Source organism: Quercus lobata, chromosome 4, assembly GCF_001633185.2.
Source record: "Quercus lobata isolate SW786 chromosome 4, ValleyOak3.0 Primary Assembly, whole genome shotgun sequence".
Classification (NCBI taxonomy): domain Eukaryota; kingdom Viridiplantae; phylum Streptophyta; class Magnoliopsida; order Fagales; family Fagaceae; genus Quercus; species Quercus lobata.
The window spans coordinates 67922936-67945818 of NC_044907.1; the positions used below are offsets into that span (position 1 = coordinate 67922936).

At 33.3% G+C, this 22883-nt stretch overlaps 1 protein-coding gene across 1 annotated transcript; it reads right to left on the reverse strand.

Moving 5' to 3' along the window:
- Positions 1–203: 203 nt before the first annotated feature.
- Positions 204–18372, reverse strand: LOC115983779 (wall-associated receptor kinase-like 10). The gene is made up of 3 exons (XM_031106551.1): positions 17390–18372; positions 10475–10594; positions 204–1442 (listed from the first exon to the last, which is right to left on the reverse strand). The coding sequence occupies exons 1-3, from the start codon at positions 18270–18272 to the stop codon at positions 316–318; spliced, it is 2130 nt and encodes a 709-aa protein (XP_030962411.1). The 5' UTR covers positions 18273–18372; the 3' UTR covers positions 204–315.
- Between the last annotated feature and the right edge of the window lie 4511 nt (positions 18373–22883).

The following is a 22883-nucleotide window of genomic DNA, read 5'->3' on the forward strand; positions in this document are numbered from 1 at the left end:
AATATCTCATTAGTCACCATAAACCTCAACCCATGGGTATGTTTTCAGTTTGCCCCAAGGTGATCCCCATGGACTGGACATTGATTTTGACACCCACGGTTTACGATTCTCATAATATGCAAGCCATTGCCATGCAAATATTCATGAATTATTCTTAAATTTATTTTATGTACATATTAATATAAGTTTTAATAGTTCACAACATGAAATGAAACAAATTACTACGAAGCAAATAGTTTTATTAACTACAGCGGTTTTAAAGATAATACTGGTAGGACAATCAATGACAAAAATGAAGCAATTTTCTGAATAGGATTATGATGATGTAGAGCAAACATATGAAGGATCAATTTCTTTGCTTCTAACATACTGAAGTTCTTCATAATTTTGTTCACCACGAGAAGCTTTTTGAATTCCTTGTAACTCCATTACGACCTCCCCCATTGTTGGACGCTTTTCCCCATTCAAGTGCAAACAACTTTTTGCAAGATTAGCCACTATGATGATCTCCTCTTTATCACCTTCTTTCTTGATTTGATCATCAAGAATATCAAAGAGATGGTTCTTTTTCATTGAAAGAATGAAATATGAGGATAGACTTCTACCTTCTTCCGACCTTGTTGAAGAAACAGGTTTTTCTCCAGTTAAAAGCTCAACAAGGACTACTCCAAAGCTATACACATCACTCTTTTCTGTAAATTGGCTTGTTTGGAAGTATTCTGGGTCCAAGTACCCAAAAGTTCCGTGAACTAAGGTGGTTACATGAGTTTGGTCAATCTTCACCGACTTCGATGTCCCAAAGTCTGCTACTTTGGCTCTATATTTTTCATCTAAGAGTATGTTTGTAGACTTTATATCTCGATGATAAATTGGTGAGGAAGCTTCTGAGTGTAGGTAGGAAAGAGCTCCTGCAATTTCTATGGCAATCCTTAAGCGCATATCCCATGTCAATGGAAACTCTTCATTTTCTTCATGGAGATATTGGAAAAGTGTCCCATTTGGGATGAATTCATATACCAACAAAGGAACTTTGGTCTCCAAACAACACCCAAGTAGCTTAACCACATTTCTGTGGTTGATTTGTGAAAGAATGATAATCTCATTAATGAAGTTTTTGAGATTGCCTTCATCTAGAATGTTGCACTTTTTAATTGCAATTATTTGTCCATCACTCAACATTCCTTTGTAAACTGTACCTTGTCCACCCTTTCCAACTATTCTTCTTTCACAAAAATGATCTGTTGCCTTTTCTAGCTCCTTTGAATTGAACAATCTTATATTTTGAACATTATTTTCCGTGGAAGATAATTGTTGTTGTAATAATAAACCACCATTCTTTTTGAAGAATTTTTTCTTTATTTTGATTTTATTTCTCTTCTTTATCCATTTGTATATAACCCATGTAGTTGGTAGACATAGTACTCCAAGGCTTGTACCAAGACCTGCACAATTCAAACAAATAAATATGAAATATCTATGTTTTTTATTATTTAAAATATGAATGTGTAATATACATTTTGATCAGAAGTACCTACCTTTTTTTTCTAGATATTAACTCTTCCAAATAATGTTCTCACACTACATTGTAATCTAAATAATTGTTAACTTCAAATTGATTTCTAGAACAAGGGGAAAAGAATGAATTTTTCTTGATTTTCAGGTAATCTATGATATATATTTTTTTAAATGAAGGTAACCTATATATATATATATATATATATATATATATAACAAAACAATTTGACTTTTGTTTTACATCATAATATGGTACTATATAAACTTTTGAGTTTTCATAATTTTATACATTATTATTTCAATAGAAAATTTTCAATTGAATTTAAATTCTATTATATAGTTAAAACTTTCATTAGAATCTTGACACTTCCTATTTTCTTTAAATGGTAGAATATATAGTTCCATACACAAACATAATCATAATAAACACCTAATGCTAGAAGATATAGTTCAATCTACAACCACATTCATAAATGCCTATTAGTAACTAAAATAATCATCAAAATTCATATTTAAATAAAAATAATAGGAAAAATTCATATTATGTTAAACTTTCTTGTTTACTACACAAATTATCAACTAGTTAGTACATATATGCGATGTTCAATTGTGACTGAATTAATAAGGGCATCAAAACCAAAGTTGTCGATGTCAATGAGAGGCTTAAATAGTAGCAGGTTGAAATTAGCACTCATCATAGTAGCTATGGCAAGCTATCTATGTCTTGCATTATATATATATTTTTTTCCTTTTTTCTTTTTTGGTTTGTATGGCATTTCTTTTCTTTAGAATTAGCCAACTTTAATAGACATTTATATGTGGTTTGTTTCTAATGTATGATGTGTATGTCACAAATTAGAACAGGGAATAAAAAATTTTCTATTTTTTTATTTATTTGTGAGAGAGCTTTTTAGATGTATTTTTGGTTTGGTTTTTGTGATATTTATCTTTATAATATCCATATTTGTTAGTGAAATTTTCTCCTTGTTGCTGCACCATGTTGATGAATGCTTAAAGCTAAACTACGTAAATTTTTAATGTTCCTTTTTGTTAAGTTATGATTTTTATCATTACATTAGTATTGGCTTATTCCATGACAAAAAGTGTTGTAATTGCATAAATTTATTTCCTTGTATTTTTGTGGGATTTATTTGTAATGGGTATAGTATTTTTTTTTTTTTTTTTTGATGCAAGATAGAATTTCTGCTCTAGCCTAATCTAAGTGTATATGTGTGAGAAGCTTCCTCCTATAAACTTAAGCCCTAGCCCTTACCTCCCATACCCCACAAGCATTTATACTTGTGGAGTGACCACCACACCAAGGGTGCACGATGGTATAACGGGTTTAGTATTAAGTGCTAGAGATTTGATCAAGACAGCTAAAAGTCACATGAAGAGCACATGCTAGAAGCTAAAGAGTCATGCTAGTCTGTCAATTTCGCGAGTGTTTCGCGGGTAAGGCCTTCTCGAAAAGTACTCGTAAAACATTTTGCCTAGAGGATTTTTAAGTGTGACTTTCTTACCATTTACTCATACTATATATACTCTCATTACCCACAAAAGTAAAAGAGGCCATTCAGAGAGAAAAACCCAAGATAGGTTTTCTACAACATACACACCCATCTTTTGAGAGAGAGCTACACATCCTTAGTGAGAAATCATTCTAGCCTCTTTTCTTTCCTTCTCCCATTGTCATACCTTGAGAGGAGATTTGTACTCAAATACAACCCACATCTATTTAGAGTGTAGAGTGTGTTTTGGGGTTTGGGAAGTTTTGGGGATTTGCCAAAAGAAGTTGGTGAGACTTGGCGGATGCAATTGGGCGTATTACAGTATTTGGAAAGTTAGAGAAGACATGACTCCGAGAAGTCCGTTGGTAGCAGGAGCTTGGAGGGCTTAAGTACATTAGATAGACTAGGCTTGAAGGGTTTTTTGTTATTTGTGTACTCCAACTTTATTCTCTAGTGGATCGATTACCGCTTGGAAGGCGGCGGAGAGGTTTTCACCGAGTTCTTTGATTTCCTATTCGATAACATGTCTTAGAGTTATCTTGTGATTACATCTCTCTTCCATTACTTTTGTGCTTTACTTTTATTGTTTGTTGTTCATGTTTATGCACTAGAGTAGTTATCGGTTTATTGCACTTCATTTACTCTTCTTCCACACTTAGATAAGTTAGAGTAAAAACAATCCAGCTGTATCTTTTAAAATTGGAGTCTAAACAAGCTCGTGTTCTCATATAAATTCGAGCTTTCATTTTTTCATGTGTATATTGTGTTTTACAGTGCTTCCTTGGCTCCTTTGTGCCAAAAACTATGATAAAAGGTTTGCCATCTAGACGTTTAGATTTGATCTCTTTGGAGAGAATTTGTTGATTGGTTATAATAATAAAATGCTTTGACTAATAATGAAGGAGATGGAATCTAAGGAGCTGTTAGAAAAAAAAAATGGAGCACAAATACATGACCACGAGTGTGGAAAACCAACTCAATTTGAACAAAAGGCTACCGTAAAGGCATTTCTATGTCAAACTATTGTATCATTAGAAAAGAAAAAAAAAATCTCAATAACTCTCCTAAAATATATATATATATATAACCAGTAAAATCAACTTTATCACAGAAGCTCTCAAAAAACTGTATCACAAGAGAAGGTTGAAAAAAAAAAAAAAAAACTCCTTAATACCCTTTACGGGTTTTAGTTAGCTCAACTAATAAAATCTCTCACGGTTGAATAAAAGATCTGGGGTTCAATTATTGCCTACACCAAAAATTGATTGGTGCAGACTCCAAATAAAGTTCCAGAACTCATTCCACTTCTTTGGATTTGATGCCTCGCCCCCATCAGCCGTACCCCTTTGTTCCTTCAGCCAACTACATGCCACTTTATACCCATTGCTCACAGTAGATCTCCCATTTTGGGTCCATGCCCAGGCTAGAGCATCCTTTGGAAAAGTGTGGCTGATTAGAATGCTTAAAATAGTCTCAGCTTCGTAAGGGAGGAAAACACTGCATACCAAGTTTTTGTCCCAACTACCTCCCTCTCGATCTAGTAGAGAATCCACCATATTACCCTCAAAAGCATGAAGCCGAGGACTAGTAACTTTGAAGGATTTTTGGGTTGGCAACCATCTATCACCCTATATTCTTACACTTTGCCCATTTCCTATGCTCCAACGCAGCCCCCTATCAAGGACATTTTTAGCTTCCATCAAGCTCCTCCATGTGTATGAAGGCTTCTTGCCTACTTGTGCCTCCATGAAATTGCTTTCCAGAAAATTCTTCGCTTTCAAGACTCTGTGTGTAAGAGATCCCGGATTTTGCATGAGCCTCTACCCTTGTTTTGTAAGTAAAGCTAAGTTAAAAGCCTTGAGATTTTTAAATCCCATCCCCCCATCAGCTTTTGGTTTACACATTTTCTCCCAAGCAATCCATGCTAGTTTCTTTTCCTTGTCACGCTGTCCCTACCAAAAATTACAAATGAAAGAGTTTAGCTTGCTGCACAAGGAGTCAGGGATTTTAAAGCAATTCGTTGTGTATGTCGGGGTGGCTTGGGCAACTGCCTTTAGTAGAATTTCCTGGCCTACCAGTGACAACTATTTTCCTTTCCAACTTGCTATTTTGCACCCAACTTGGTCCTTAATGCGACTAAATGCTTTCTTTTTTCCCTTCCCAACCAAAGGGGGCAACCCCAAATACTTCTCATGTTGGAGAATGATCTGGGCCCCAAACATATCCTTTACTGCTTCTTGAACCTCCACCTCTATATTTTTGCTAAAAAATAGGGATGTCTTCTCTCTATTTAGCTTCTGCCCAGACTCTATTTCATAGTTATCCAGAATTTTGGTGACTTTAAGCCCCTCTTCCATCGATGCCTTACAGAAAAAAATACAATCATCCGTAAAAAGTAAATGGGACAGCCTTGGGGCTCCTCTACACACTGAGATACCCCTCAGATTTTCGCCAGACTCATCTCTTCTTAGCATGGCCGATAGATCCTCCGCGCATAGGAGGAATAGGTATAAGGAGATTGGGCCCTCTTGCCTAAGCCCTCTTGTTGGAGCAATTTTACCCTTAGGTTCCCCATTAATTAAAACCAAATACGAGACCATGGATACACACATCATCATCAAAGATATCCACCAATCTTGGAAACCCATTCTCCACATCATCACCTCCAGAAAACCCCATTCCACCTGGTTGTATGCTTTGCTCATGTCCAACTTGATTGCCATTAGACCTTCTTTACCCTTCCTCCTTTGATTGATGCAATGCATGACTTCAAAAGCAACCAAGACATTGTCTGTGATTTGCCTACCAGGAACAAACGCGTTTTGAGCATCACTAACCACTTCTGGGAGTACCCCTTTCAGCCTATTAGCAAGAACCTTGGATACAATTTTATATATCACATTACATAAGCTAATAGGGCGATATTCAAAAATTTTTTGGGGGATTTCACTTTGGGAATCAAGCAGATGTATGTATCATTTAGTCCATTAGGCATTATTCCAGTTCTAAGTATATGAATAACACTTTGAATAACCTGAGGACCTACCACATCCCAATACTTTTGAAAAAATATAGGGGACATACCATCCGGGCCAGGGGACTTAGTTGGGTGCATCTTCATAAGGGCTCGCCACACTTCCTCTTCCTTAAATTCCCTCAGGAGCTCAACATTCATTGCTTCTGAAACTCTTCTATCAACAGCACCAAGACTTGCTTCAAACTCTATTGGGTAGGATGTGCTATAGATCTCAGTAAAATACTCTAAAATTATATTTTCAACCACCACTCTGTCCGCTCTACATCTTCCTTCTGGATCACAAATTCCTTCAATTCTGTTTTTTCTTTGTCGATTGTTGGCCGTGGTGTGAAAGAACTTAGTATTCTGATCTCCACATTTGATCCATAGCGCCCTTGATCTTTGATTCCACATCAATTCCTCCCGAAATAACACCTCATTTATTTCCTTTTTTAAGCCTTGAATATCTTTCGCTGACTCATTAAGCAAATTTAATTCTTCTAGTTACTGTAGACGCCTTTGTTTCTGCTTCAGAACTTTATTAACATTCCCAAATACTTTGTAATTCCAATCCTGAAGATGGTCTTTGCAGCTTTGTAAACGTTTTTTAATTGGCATTGCTGGATTACAATTCAACGGATCCCAAGCCATTTCTATAACTTCTTTGCAACCCTCTTCCCTAGTCCACATCTCTTCAAGCATAAATCGTCTCTTTTTCGGACCTCTCATTCTAAGAGACAAAGATAGTAAACAATGGTCAGAAGCCAACATTGATCTATGAAAAACCTTCGCTTCCGGGAACAAGTTTAACCACTCCTCATTAGCTACCATTCTATCCAACCTGACCAACGTTCTTTGTTCCCCAATTCTCCCATTACACCAGTTAAACCGCTAACCCACAAAACCCATGTCAATAAGCCCACAATAACACAAACAATCTTTAAACCCTTTCATCTGCCTAGCATCTCTTTCCAGCCAACCCAACTTTTCATCAGAATTAAGAATCTCATTAAAATCCCCAAACACAATCCAAGGCATTTGACATTGTCTTTTTAAAGAGACAAGTAATTCCCAGGAAATTGGTCTCATACCTGAATCGGGGTGTCCATAAAACCCCGTAGCACGCCACGGTTGAGCACTGTTTCCTTCGCACACGACCACATCAATATGTGTATTGGAGCAGCTCTTCAAACGAACATCACAACCTTCTTTCCACAGCATAGCCAAACCCCCACTACGGCCATCAGACTTCACCGAAATTCCTTGTGTTAAACAGAGTTTTCTCTATAGACCCTTAATTCTATTTTGAGTAGCTTTGGTCTCTGATAGAAAGACCAACATTGGATTGCAACCTTTCACCTTATTGGCGAGAGCACGAACTGCCGAAGCTGATCCCATTCCCCAGTAGTTCCACGCTAGGATGGTCATTGAGCTCGACGGTGCTGCCTCGAAGCAACCGTCACTCCGCCACCCTTGATTTTTTCCTTCCCTGTACTTTCCTTGCCTTGCGCCTCTCCCTTCTTACGTTTTGTATTTCTGAAATGCTGGTCAAGCTCTTCCAGTGGTGTAGGTCCTTCTCTTTTCCCCTGAATAGGGCCAGTCTCCTCTTTACTTTCTTTACACAGCCCAGCTCGAGCCCTCCTCTTCCAGTGATCGCTATTTGGGCCTAAATTTTCTGTAACCCAGCCCACATCCACTTCATACATCATTGCCACTGGGCCGTCCTTATTTTCGTCTAAGGCCAGGCCCACTCGATAGTCCTGTGTTGGGGCTTGTAGCGCTGACTTAAATTCAAATTTCGGGATTTCACTATGTTGTGTCCCTGTTGCCTTTTGCATGCTTCCTCCATTCCCGCCTAAGTCAATCCCACTTTCCCAGTTTTTCTTTTTCAACTGAGCTAAAGTTTCACTTGGATTTTCACCAAGGTTTCTAACCTTACCATCTTCGTGAATAGCCTTTGCGGTCAGTTCTCCTTCGTTAGACTTTTTCGTCAACTTCCCTAATGTGCCCTCCTCGAGGATTGATGCTTCCGTTGTTTGCTCATCATGCGCCACCACCCTTCTTGGCTCTACCAAATCATTCCATCCCCGTTCCAAACCAACCTTTGTTCTATTTCTTGTGTCGCTACTCTCCTTCTTATTTGCAAAGCTATACTCTCCTCCCGACCGTTTTGCTGGTTCCCTTCTCAGCCAAGCCCCATATTGGAGATCACCCCTCTCTTCTACCTTATCACTTCCTGCGCTCTCCTGCACTCCTTCATATCATGTTCTAATAGACCACATCTATAACAAAAATTTGGAAGGCGCTCATATTTGAAATGCACCCACCTCGCTTCTTCCCCCTCTAAATTAATTTTCCGGCTTCTGATTAGTTTCCATGTAACATCTACTTCAACCCGAACTTGAAGATATCTCCCCCACTGCACTCCGGTGTCTGCTAAATCTACGTCCATAACCTTTCCCAAACTAGCTCCAATTGCTTTCCCCGTTTCTCTACTTCGACTCTTGAGGGGAAGATTGTATATTTGCACCCAGAACGGTGACCATTTCAGCACAATGTCTTTCAGGTCCTACTCTCCTTCAAACTCCTGCAAAAGCACCAGTTGTTTTTTGTAGTGCCACGGTCTCATATCCATCACTCTTTTCTTGTCTCTTTCATCCTCAAACTCTGCCAAAAATAACTCTTCTTCAATAACCGAAAGCTGAAGACTATTGTTTGGTTTCCATAGCATCCTTATGTTCTTTCTCAGTGCATCTAACATTATACCTCTACTTGATAGTACCCTCAAGACAAGGCAGTTTTTTCCCCTCTCATTTGCTGCTCTTGTACATTCATCTCCAAGCGAAATACTTACCTCCTCTTCTTCAGTAACTTTAAGTTTCTGCCATAAAGTTTCGAGCTCCTCCGCCATTCCTATCCCGTTAACAAAACCGTCCCTGACCTCAACATCAGAGTAGAAGGTCACTTTACTCCCACAAAAAACTGTGGGACCAACTCTGCTTCTACGTGCCAAAAGGCTCGAGAGCACTTCCAGCGTGTTGCTTAAGGTGGCTCACCAACTCAGTTGCTCAGGTACTTAATTTGACTACACATATGGGAAGTCATGTGAGCATCGTTTATACTACAACAACCTTCATATATAGTTGACTTATTGAGTGTGACTACAAATACAAGAAGTCATGTGTTTCTCACCCCCCCCCCCCCTCTCTCTCTCTCTCTCTCTCTCTCTCTCTCTCTCTCTCAGTGTATTTAAAATTCTTTATTGTTTTTCTTTTTATTTTTTATTTATTTAAAATCCATTTTGTACATTATACTTGAATAGTGAATAGTAACTACTTAGTTGAATAATGGTATAAATTATTAAAATTGATAGTTAAGCTTATTAAGGGTCTAAACATAATTCCTCACTTTGGACAAAAGATCGTACTCTTTTGAAAAATAAGGACAAAAATGATTCCAATGCAAACGTAGCATAATATTTTGAATTGGACTTGGTTGATTCATCATTTGTTTGCTATTCAGGTGAGTGTATAGTAAATTTTACTAGTACCTATCTTATTTGTCCCCAGAGGGAATGGTTTTACAATTTACAGACTTGAATAGTTGGAAGGTGGTTTTTTCTACACGAACGAAATTGAAATCGCATGATGCAACAATTCGTTTCCTAACTAAAGTTCAATATTTACCAGACATGAAGAAGAATATAATCTTAGTGGATTTGTTAGAATCCAAAGCTTTGAATATTGTTATGGAAAATGGAACCATACAAAGTAATATTGGGTGCATTATCGGTGATGTGCTCTACATATTAAAGTAACTTGTATATTCTTAAGGATCTATTTGGATTGAAAGGAGTAGAGATTATAGAGTAGAGTTGGCCAAAAAATAGGTTATTTTTCGGGCTAACTTTATTCTATTTTCCTTTACTCAGTCTTAATCTAAATGGATCATAAATCGAATACAAGTTTAGATGGAACTACCAAAGTTTTGGTAAAATTAGGGAGAATCAGGGTTTCAATATTCACCTTCTTTGTTCTATCATATTATAAAATAAAATAAAAAATCTGTTATTTCATATTTTATTCAAGTCATTTAAACTAAAAGCTGAAATTCGAAGCTTTTGTTTTTAAATACCACTGTCCAAATGAACCATAAGGAAAAAGAACACTAGAAATATATATTTTAAGGTTGAATTTCATCAAGATATTGAAATTACTGCATGCATTGATTGTTAGGTCTAAGACAATCTCTTTCCCCTATCACATGAAGAATTTTGTTAGGGGAACCTTAGACTATTGCTAGCGATAATTTAACGAAGTTAAATTTGCTACAAGGCTCTTGGCGGAGAGCCCTGTTCTCAATCATGTAACAATATGATTTGTGTTTCTAGTTTTATATTTATTTTGATAATTTAATAAGTATAGAGGCATACCTATAATGACCATCTTCGATTTAGATTTTCGCTTGTTGCAAATATAACCACCATCTGTGTTTTCACAATCCAACTTGTTTCCGCAATAATTGAGATCATTGTCTTCACATTCATTAATATCTGATAGGAAAACAAAAAAAAAATTAATAAATTTATTTTTGGAGCTCTCACCATTCGTATCCTTTTCATTTATGCGTGATTGTTTGACAAGCAAATTAATAAATTCATTAAAGTGTTGTGCAATTTATTGCTCAACCCACACATAGACCAACAAGAGATTACAAAATAAGGAGTAATTCTTAAATATTTTCGAAGTAAAGAAAATTCTGTTTCTTCTTCTCACATTCATGTGAGAAGAGAGAACACTATTTCTTTATTCTGGGAATACGTACCTAAGAATTTTCACAAAATGGGAAGGAAAATGTTAATAATACTACCATATTTTAAGTTAAAAATATTTATAAGACCAAAATGTAAAACTCACCTTCTAAGTTTTGTCAATTTTCATTTTAGTTCTATTAGTTTGGGTTTTGTCATTTTAGTCCTTTAAATTTCATTCATTTTTAATTGAGTCCTCTGTGAATGTGATGTTAGTTTCTGCAATTAACTTTTTTTTTTTTAAGTTTTATTTTTATATTTATTTCTTAATTTTAGAAAAAAATTTGATTTAAAAAAAAAAAGAAAAAAAACAAAAAGCCAATTAAATGAGCAAACAGAAAGCCAACTAAATATTTGTTTTATATTTAGTTTCTACATTATTCTCCTCTAGCTTAAGCTATGCAAGCTCCTTCTACCTTCCACATTAGTATAAACGATTTCCACTCAGCACAATACAAAGGCATTTCCACCATTTCCTCCCGGACAAAAGGTACCTCTTCGCCATTCTCCTCACTCACACTCTCTCTCATTCCAATTCCACTTCCAATTACTCCCAATCTGACCTTAACCTCGCCGTGCTCAACCAGATTTCATTGAACAAACAAATTCAACAAATCATCTTATCGCCACACTGCACCGAAAACTCCTCTCAGGACTCCAAACCTATGAATGTTTCCGATCCTCGTTTTGGGTTGGACACGTGTGCGAAGGTGGATCAAAAGAACAAGAACGAGTGAAGAACCATCGAATGGAAGCCCAAACCGAATAAATACATGTTTGCACATTTAATTGGTTTTTTTTTTTTTTTTTTTAATTAACGTTTTTTCTAAAATTAAAAAAGAATTAACAGAAAAAACTAATAGCATATTAATATAGGATTTAATTGGGAAAGAATGAAACTTAAAAGTTTGAAATGACAAAACTCAGATTTATAGGACTGAAATGAAAAATGAAGAAACTTAAAGAGTAAGCCTTACATTTTAGCCTATTTATAATTACAAATTGACATTGTAATGAATTTTATTAACACTGCATCAACAACATAATAATTAAATAAATTTATTATATAATATCAGAATTATTTTTTTGAAAAGTTGACACTTTATATAATCGATAATATTTATAAGATGATTTCCCTCTTGACTTTTATGTGATGCAAAAATACCCTCACTAATGATGAGTAACTTCTCTTAGAAATATGGTTATAAATGTCAAATAACAAATTTTATTTTGAATTTAAAAAGAGAACTCCTAAATTTTATGATATTTTTCCTTTCATGTTCATTTTTTTTTTTATTCCCTAAAATTTAGCATTTTTTTATTCTTTTTTCTTTCAAATAAAAGTAAAGCACCCTAATTTAAAAAATACTGTAAAAAACTATGAGAATTCCTAAAATTTAGCTTTCTTTCCCCTCACATTCATCTTATTTTTCCTATCCAAACTTTTCTCTATATCACTACACCATTTTCAAACACATGTTTAAAAATGAAATTATAGTTATTGTTTATCTCTAAAATTTATTCTTTTTATTTAATTGAAAAAAAAAACATTTTCAAATTATAATAAATGCAAATTATTAAACTTTACCCAAAAAATAGAAAGAGTTTTTGAGCACGCGCAAAGCGCGTCTTTAGAGGCTAGTAGTTTATAAACTAAATATTATAAAATTTATAGTATCTCTAATATCATCCAAACTGGTATTTTAATTTTATTATAAACATGCTTGGTTTAGATATTAATCCTTAACCCAAAATGATTTAGTGATTAAAAAAAAAGGTTAATCCTTAACCCAATATATTAGCCCATTAATAATAATGGACCTACCATTAGTTTCAGGGGGAAAAAAATCGTTCAAATTCTAAAAATAAAAATAAAACAAATTGAAACCTGAAGATTGAAACTTGAAGATTAAAATGGCCGCAATACTAATTGAGGATTGGTTGGGATCTTAGCATTACTAATTAAAATAATGAATGGTGGATGGGAATTGACTAAACCCTTTAGTCTTCACTCTTTAGTCACAGTTTAAGGTCATGTGATCACACAAAATAAGAAATTTAAAAAGAGAAGCTAAGGGACAGTGACATAGAAAGAGAGAGTGAGAAGATGAAGAGGCGAAGAAGCCTAAGAAATTCAAAGACAACTACAATAGACGGAGAAATTATGTAAAGACAAAGTGATTGAATTGAAGAAAATGAAGAAGAAGAAGAAAGGCAAAAGAAACAGTAAAAAGTTTTGGTTTAATTCTGGTCCATATACATTTACTAACCGAAATCCGGAATACATCCTAGCATAGGTGAAACAACCTGATTTTTACCTGGTATTTCTAGTGGTACGTTTCAACTTTGTTTCTATACTGACTTGGGTACCAATTGGGTAAATACCAATCGAATAGGTCATTATGGTATGAAATTGACTCCCTCATCAAAATTGGTTTAGGTTAAATATGTTTAAGTAAGAAACAATGAGTGTCCATTGAAAATGTATTATATTATTATTTGATAACTTTCTATGAAGAAGAATAATTGAAAATATTATTATGCAAGCGGCTTTATATTTTTGAGTCTATATTTCTAACATAGAATACAATTTCAAGTATGAGCTATCTATAATAGAATCTATCTGTTTAAACTCAAAGGTCTACTCACTACTGAACATAGTACTAATTAAAAAGCATGCTACTATTGAGTATACAAGTGTAAGTAAAGTCTTACGTTGAATAATGATAAGAATAATGAGTGGTTAATATAACATAGTTGAGTTCATATCCATTTGGCTTAAACTTTTTGGGATCCATAGTCCAAGATGGATACAAAATAAATTACATTTGTGTTTAGAGAAATTCCTAGAAGGATGTAAAAATAAAATATATTAGTTTGTGTATGGGTGTTCAGTGGAGGAGCATGGTTAGTTGTATACATGACTCAATGCCTAGAACGCTTTTAAAAAATGATATAAAATTCAATATTTCTTAGTAGATAACATTTAGCTTTATAGCAAAAATTACAAGTTTGAAACTATGAAAATAAATAGGAGATGAAAAAGAAAAAAAAAATTTAGTGGAGGCGCTAATTTTAGTGTCGTGTAAAGTAAAAGGACGTAAGTACATATTTGATTCACCAAAAAAAAAAAAAAAAAAAAAAAAAAAACCATGACTATGTATTTTAAATTTTAATTATTGGATTGCATGTTTTTTATGCTTTTAACATACATGTCAAATTTTATGTCAATTGAATGTTATTTACTACTCCCTCTGTCCCACTTTGTTTGTCCTGTTTGAAAAGTCAAACTTTTTAAGGGAACATCATTTATTGTCTTGTCTACTTTTTAAAAATGTATAAGTTTTCAAAACTACCCTTAAATAAATTTATCAAAAAATTGAATTATTAATAAAATAGGGGTATAATAGGAACATTACTAAATTAATGATTTTTATTTTTAGAAACAGAACAATATTTTGGAACATCCCAAAATGGAATAAAGGACAAACAAAGTGGGACTGATGGAGTATATGATTCAAAAAGTTATTTTTCATGCATAATTTTATACTTCAAGAACTTGTAATTTATTTTGTACAATTGATTGATAATATAGTTATTAATATTTAATTTTCTAGAAATTTTGCAAACATGGAGTATATAAGAAGAAAATGTAATCTAAAAGGTGGATTTATCAAAATTCACATTCAATAAAAAGATATTGAGTAAAGTTATAGCATTAGGCTATAACCAAGTTTGTAGCCAAATTTTATCCTTTTAAAAAAGATAAGGCTTACTATTTTTATTTGAAAAATGTTAAAGTTAATATAAATTTTATATAATAAAATTTACAAACTGATAAGACAATGAATGTAATTTGTATAATTCAACAATCTAATAAATGAGTGTTATATTTATATTTTTATTCTTTGTAATTAGTGGCACATAAATTTATGTACTCTATATAATAAAATTTATAATATTACTAACATCACTTTTTTCATTATTGAGTGTGATCCACTATTTTAATACGTCAACGGTGAAACTAATGACATATGACAAGTAAAGAAATTTTGAAAGGGTGACTTAAATTGTGTATGTGTGTGTATATATATGGGGAGGCAAACAACTTTCTAAACTAACATATGGGGATGCAAAAAAAAAATAAATAAATAAAAAACCTATTTTACATCATCAATATACCACTTTATCTATTTTACTAACTTATTTCACAACTTACCCAATATCTTAGTTTCTATTTTTACATACAACTCATTAAAATAATATAAACTATATCAACAAATAAATAATTGCTTTTATGAGGGGAGAAGAGAAGAGAGAGAGAGAGAGAGAGTCTAATTGGTCTATGAGGAGAGAGTGATTAAAATAATCACTTTTATGTTGACAACCATGCTACAGTTGCATATATGCAACCTTCATGTAGCAAGTATTGGAAAAAAAAAAAAAGTTTGCATACCCAGATGTTGCATGAATTTAAAGGTTTTGGTGGTAAAATAGCAATTGAGTGGTTTTTACACCCCTATGCTAGTGCTAACAAGTATTATGTCCATTCAACAAAAAAGTAACTGCCAACTAGGGTCGCTGCCTCTTGCAGTCTCACCTCCCTCCCTTGCTTGTGATTCTAAATGAACTGGAATCTAAATCTGGGACTTGTGTGAGATTGTCACCGAGAGTAGAATTCCATGGTCAATTTAAATTTCTTTAACTGGTATTATATTAAGTTAATATTAATTCAATAAATAATTTATTTAGGAAAGGAGAAAAAAGTGGACAGTGAGATCCAATTACAATAATATATAATAGAATTGTAGATTAGATATAAAATAAATAACCACTAAAAGAATGTTATCAAAATCCTATTCCTATTATATTATATGGAATAAATAAAAACAGAAACCACCAAAACAATACTATTGGCTCTGTCAAAAGTTAAAAGCAAGAAATAGACGTACCATGACAATAATTATCTCAATGTTCTATAAAAAAAACAAATATCAAAGTCACTTTAGCTTTCTATCTTTTTCTTAAAAAAAGAGTCACTTTAGGACCATGTGACTTGTCTCTCACCCAAATGTCAATTTAAATCGCATAAACACTCCTCGAATCTTGCTACCAAATTGGCCTTTACCGTTTAGCCTCAAAAAAAGATAAAAAGAAAAGAAAAAAAAAAGTGCCTTTACTGAAAAAAAAAAATTTACGTCAGACTTACTTTTTTTTTTTTTTTTACGATATATCATACTTTTTTTTAATTTAAATAATTAATAATACTTATTAAAACGTGCACAAAATTTTTGGCTAAAAATGACTATTTTATGATGGAAAATTTTGTTAAGTTTGATTTTCCCTCCCCTGCTAATATGTATATTTTAATTGACTTTGATAAAAATGAGTTGTACTATTATAGCTATGCTGCCAGTACTCTTGCCTCTCTGGGTAGCTTGTAATGTTTGTTGTTGGTTGTTAATATAATATTTATCTTGTTAACAAAAAAAAACAAAAAGGCACAAAAATAGTAATATTAATATTTTAAATTAGTTTTATAATACATTATATAACTAGAATACAACTATAAAAGGGTTTAACCTTTATAGTTGTAGATTGGAATTATAAATAGTGAACACTAGACACATACAACCAATGTAGAATAAACATTCCAATTTTTTTTTTAGTAAACAATAATACTTATTAGAACAACACACAAAAATAGTAATATTAGTGTTTTAAACTGAGTTTATAATACATTACATAATCAGAGTACAACTACAAAAGAGTCTAACATTCTTATTATAGTTGTACAATATATCATACTCATATATGATGTGAGATCTCATAAGATAATTAAAAATATATATAATAATGTTTTTTTAATTATTATTATAACATGGAATAATTAGTAATTATATAATGTGATTAGATTATTTATAATAATCTGATCACATATATAATTACTAATTACTAATTATAACATGGAGTAATTAGTAATTATATATGTGATTAGATTATTATAGACTGGAAATACATATTTTACTTTGAATTAAATTTAGATGAAAATATATATTTCAGAATAAAGTGCAAAACATTAGCTTAAGATGAAAGTATGAAAGTACAGAATTTACAATAAAAAAAAGGGGTGTTAAAAATAAGTTTATTTTATTTTTTAAACAAATTCTAAACATATAACTAATCTAGTACTTAGTAAGCATTACTTTGAGGTTATACTATATGAGAATTTAATTTTAAAATCTGTATTTTTGACATAATTATAATGCACATAAATGGCCATAAGGGATTATTTGTTAGCTATATTAAAACCTAAATAAATGGAATATTATTTATACAAATAAGAGAGGGTTTATGATATTTCCTATAACTCAAAAAAGATTATTGTAATTTACCAACAAAAAAGATTTTGGGGTCAGTATATATATATAATCTTAACCATAAAATAAATAAATAAATAAAATGGAATTACTTGAAATGGAGAGAATGTTGTTCGGGTGCAAAAATGGAGTATATAAACTAGTATTTGAAGTTTACCTTCACATCCCTCTTCAACATAAGGATTTCCTCTGTATCCCGGAGCACAGTCACAATAAAAGGTGTAGACGTCTGGGTAAGAACAACTGACTTTGCGTCTATTTTTTAGCAAGTTAAAGAACTCACGTGAATTGTTGTTCCATTGAAATATTGCCCATTCCAGCACCACGGGAACATATTCCCAATATTGCACAGAAGAAGGATCTGGTTTGTTTTCCTTCAACCAAACTTGGTCCACTAGGAAGGCATATTTGCAACCCTTTTCTACTCCCTCTCTGTCATTTGATTCGTTTACACTTCTGAATTCAACATCAAATGCTTGAAGGTTTGATGGGATATTGGTCGACTCGCAGCAGTTGAAACCTGAGCATATAGCTTCTTTGTCTACCTTTGAGTCCCTCTTGCAATCTGACTTGCACCCGTAAACCTTCGGAAAAATTCCAGCTATTGTTGCAAAGTTGTCGCAACCAACCGAAATGAATGTATTATCAGAGGCAGAAAAGTTAAAAGGACTTCCTGAAATGTTCGTAACATTGTGATTTCCCGCGAGCTGACAAAACTTCGAATAAATGATTGGGATTTGGACATGAACCGTTGGAACAAAAGAATAGTGCCTATTTAATGGACTGCTACTAATATTGATTTGCCGTACCTCCATGTTCATACTAGTTAAGAAGGCTTTAGCAGAGCCGCCAGTTCCCTTGCAAACAATTTCGAACCACTTGTCCAAGTAGCAATGGGGTTCAATCCCAAACGGGTATGGAATTTGAAGGTCACCACAGCCACTTCTACAATTGGGTTTCGCTATAGGTGGTGCTGCTTCTGCTAACTCGCATGTAAGCAAAAGTATGAAAGTAATTCGTATTACCAAATGTACAGCCATTTTTTTCAGGTGTCACTCACAACCTTCTCATATGTCACTCGCAAGAGGAAGACTTTTATAGACCTCTGCCCCTCGCATGTTCTCATATCTGTTGCAGAGGAGAAAAATCCACCCTAAGGTGAAAGGTGGATACATGCATCAAACACGTGTAATCCTACTCCTACATCATTGCATAAACATTGACCCACTGCCAATAATAGAGAAAATGGGACCCACTTTGATCCCAAGGAAAAATGAGCACCCGCCCCCCTCTCAGAGTTATATTTATGAGTTGTTTTAACGAATTAAGAGCTCACTTATTTCTAGGTGAGTCGCATATGTCAGGCTCATTTGGTAATATTGTTTTAGTAATATTATTTAAGTGTTGTATAAATATGTATAAGTGAAAAAATATTATAGAAATACGTGTTGTGTTGTTTAAACAACGAAAATTGTTATTTAAACAACATAACCAAACAAGCCCGACCATGTCACTCACAACAAGATGACTTTTATTGACCTCTCACCTCTGATACTTAGGGTGGAGATTAGATGCAATGTCCTACTTGGTGCAATTGCTCAATTCTCTCTCATAAAATTTTCTACTCTTTCACTTTTTAACTTTGTCTAACTTTATTATATTCAATAGTTAAGATTGAAAATTCTTTTTTTTTTTCAACTCTCAATCTTAGTTAGTGAGAGCTATTGCATGGACCATTACCAAGGACAGATTGAGATTAGATGCAATACTTAGGATATAACACCTGATGTAATAGCTATCAATAGTTGAGATTAAAAGTAAAAAAAAAAAAAAAAAATTCAATCTTAATAATTGAATAAAAAAAGTTAAAAAAAGAAAAAGAAAAGAAAAGTGAAAGTATAAAAATGAAAACGCTAAAAATGTTTGAGTGGAGAGGGGATAACTACAACTAGTGTACCCAATCCTAATCCACTAATGATAGAGGAAATGGGGCCTATCTTGACCCCCATGGAAAAACAAGCACCCGCTTTTATCATTATGGCTAGTAAGATGTTGCTTTCATATATATATATATATATATATATATATATATAGCAAAATCTCAATCTTCTCCTCCAAAAAATTTTCATTAGTTAAAAATGAAAATCTCACCTCTCAAAGTTATATTGTTGAGTTGTTTTAACCAATTAAGAGTAGGGCTGTCCAACCCACCCATCCAGCCCGACCAAGCCAACTCGGAAACCACTTGATTTGAGGCTTGTGATAGTCGATGGCGGGTTACAACCTCCAGAAAGCAGATTCCGAAGGGTCGGTTGGTCAGCCCTTGAATCAAAATCCGATTCTAATCAACCCGATTGATCTCCACCAACCAATTCAATTAAATCTTGCCAAATCTAGTGAAATCTCGTTGAGATCCGACAAGATTTCATGTCAATCCAGTGATATCTCGATAGATCCAACAAGATCTCAATAAATCTAGTGGATTTCAGCTAGATTTGATGAGTGTTAGCCAAATCTCCTCCTTCCTCACTCCAACCAAGATTGACCACCCCCTGACACGAATCATACAAGTTTGACCCAAGTCCTTCACCAGTCGATGGTAGGTTTGGAAGTTTTCCACTTGATTTTGTCCGATTGGTTGCTTGTTGGGCACAAAGCCTACTCAGACCAACCTGTGGACACTCTTAGTTGTAAGTTTTGTAACTCAACTGGTTGGTATCTTTTGGTATTTTTAAATGAGACATTTGGGGTTCAACTCTCTCGTTCTTCCAACTATCAAAAAATTTTTTTTTTTTTAAAAGGGTTGTTTTAACAAAATTACTTTCCATACAAAAATAAAAATTTGTATTACTTATTTCCTTGTTTTATTTTATTTTATTATTTTTTTGCTAACTAATACTTATTATTTATTGACCGGTGATGATTTTGATGTTGGATTGTGTGGCTAAAAGGGCGTCAAAGTGTGCAATAGTTCAAATAAAAATTAATTTATATCAACCTTGTATATTATTTACTATATTTTTAATAAAATAATTATAAATAAAGGATTGCATGTTTGGTCATAATGAGAGTGGGAGGATTTAATTAGATTAAGCATGCAACAAAGATTATTAAAGCCCCTTGTGGGTTTAAAAAACCTACTTGACCTCTTTGGAAATGAATCAAATGATTACCGCACAGGGTTCCTAATTTCCCAAAGAGAAAAAATCATTGCTAACCAAACACTATCCACTTTGTGTCTCACATTCATTGTTTTATTTTAAGATTTTTATTATTATTATTATTATTTTTTTTTTGTTTCATTGGTACTGGAACATGGAAGCAAATTTGTTATATCTAAATTTATCTTCACTTATTCTTATTCGGATTCATCCTTGGATAAAACATCAATTTTTGTTCGCTTCTTTACTCTATTCTATTATTATTTCCAAAGGGAGTGCAATTTTATTTTATTTTTCTATTCCCGCTAACATCCAATGTTATCAATTTCGTTCCATTCTAAGTTGAGCCGGGAATTTCTATACAAGTGCGCAAATCCAAATGAAAAACATCCTCTCCACCTTGGAAAATTTTTCAGATAGCTATTGCTATGGTCCATTTCGGCCATTCGAGGCCATTTTGCTAAATACAGGCCAAAATTCAAGATCCAATCGGTACGCAAATACAATAGCAGCAATGTTTTGTGTTTTACTGTTTTTCTTTTCCTCATTTGCATGTGTTTTCTTTAGTTATTACACTCTCTCTCCCCCATCCAATCAATCCACTCCTCTTTCTCTATTGGTCAGGCCAAAAGCCAAGATCCAATCGGTACGCAAATACAATAGTAGTCAATGTTTTGTGTTTTACTGTTTTTCATTTTTTCATTTTCACGTGTTTTCTTTAGTTATTACACTCTCTCTCCCCCATCCAATCAATCCACTCCTCTTTCTCTATTGGTCAGGCCAAAAGCCAAGACCCAATCGGTACGCAAATACAATAGCAGTCAATGTTTTGTGTTTTACTGTTTTTCATTTTTTTCATTTTCACGTGTTTTCTTTAGTTATTACACTCTCTCTCCCCCATCCAATCAATCTACTTCTCTTTCTCTATTGGTCAAGCCAAAAGCCAAGATCCAATCGGTACGCAAATACAATAGCAGTTAATGTTTTATGTTTTACTGTTTTTCTTTCCCTCATTTTCACGTGTTTTCTTTAGTTATTACACTCTCTCTCCCCCATCCAACCAATCCACTCCTCTTTCTCTGTTGGTCAAAACAAAAGGTTTTTATCTATTTAATTCATTTTTTCCACTATCATTTACCCCTGTTAAATTTTTTTTTTTGTTTTAGTGTTTGTTTGAATAGGAAATATCTTGTGTTTGCGTTTTGAGTTTTCATGTTTCTTTTTTTTTTTGTTTTAGACACGATTTTTGACTTTTTCCACCTGTGCACTGTTCATACACTGTTCACGAGACCCACAACCACTTTATTCAGGAAAAAAAATTAAAAATGGGTCTCACAGCACTATTCACACATTTAAAAATTATTTTGCTACTGTGTTTTCAGTTTTCAGCAAAATAAGTTATATCCAAACGGACCCTTAGGCTCCGTTTGGGAGTTCATAAGGAAATGGAATGGAATGGAATGGAATGATCATAAAAGAATAGAGAGAAATGGAATGGAATAGAATATATTTAAGTAAGGGAAATGAATGGAAAAAAATAGAATGGAATAGAATTAAATAACCTTAATTGGATGTTTTAAAATAAAGGAATGGAAATGAATTAAAATGAAAGGAATGTAAGTAATCTTATTTGGGAGCAACTTGGAGGGAATGGAATGGAATGGAATGATTTTATGACAATATTACTATTAAACCCCTATTTTAAAATAAAGGATTGAAAATATAGTGGTATTTTAGGAGTTTTTGTAAAAAAATTATTAAATCTAATTTCATTCCCTCTCATTCCTCCCAATTTTGGAGGAATGAAAAATTGAGATTTTAAGAGAATAGAAAGGAATGAGTGTTTCCTCCTACCTATTTCATTTCCTCCTACTTAAACTACCAAACAAGGAAATGAGTTTTCCATTCCCTCCATAAAACTCCTAAATAAGGGAAGGAAAGAATATTCTAAAATTATTCTTTTTATTCCTTTCCATTCCATTTCATTCTCTCCTTCCAAACGAGGCCTTAATGCACAAATCAAAACAGGCATCGAAATAGTATTCACATCATTGATCCCACCAATAACTTGGCTAGAACTAGAAGAGGGTTATTATTATTATTATTATTATTATTATTATTATATCTGCATATGCAAAAAAGTGACGTGCAGAAAGCCTTAGAAATAGGAAATTTCTACTTGGCCCATCAGGTTTTTAATGCGTGTGAGAGTCAAAATTGTTGGAGAGCCAATTTTTCTACCCTACTTTATTTTGTCTGCTTTATATTTTAGAGAATGTTAAGAAGTGCGTTTAGGGCATTGGTTAACAATTTTATTTTAGAAAATTTTTGACACCACTTTCATAGGAAATGATAAAAATTGTCAAAAAATTAATTTTTTTTTTTTCTATAAAAAATTTTCTTTAAATGGATTGTTAACTGTGGGGGCCAATTAATTAGGAAGTACTATTAAGACATTGTTAAATGGGCCTATGGCCCAATCCGAGGACG

Bases quoted from the DNA above. Each gene is read 5' to 3' on its own strand.
- LOC115983779 (XM_031106551.1), bottom strand. From the start codon at position 18,272: ATGGCTGTACATTTGGTAATACGAATTACTTTCATACTTTTGCTTACA. The intron at 10,595-17,389 runs GTAAACTTCAAA...TTTTCCTATCAG, and splicing joins TGTTGAAGAGGGATGTGAAG to ATATTAATGAATGTGAAGAC. The intron at 1,443-10,474 runs GTATGCCTCTAT...TGAATTGTGCAG, and splicing joins ATCGAAGATGGTCATTATAG to GTCTTGGTACAAGCCTTGGA.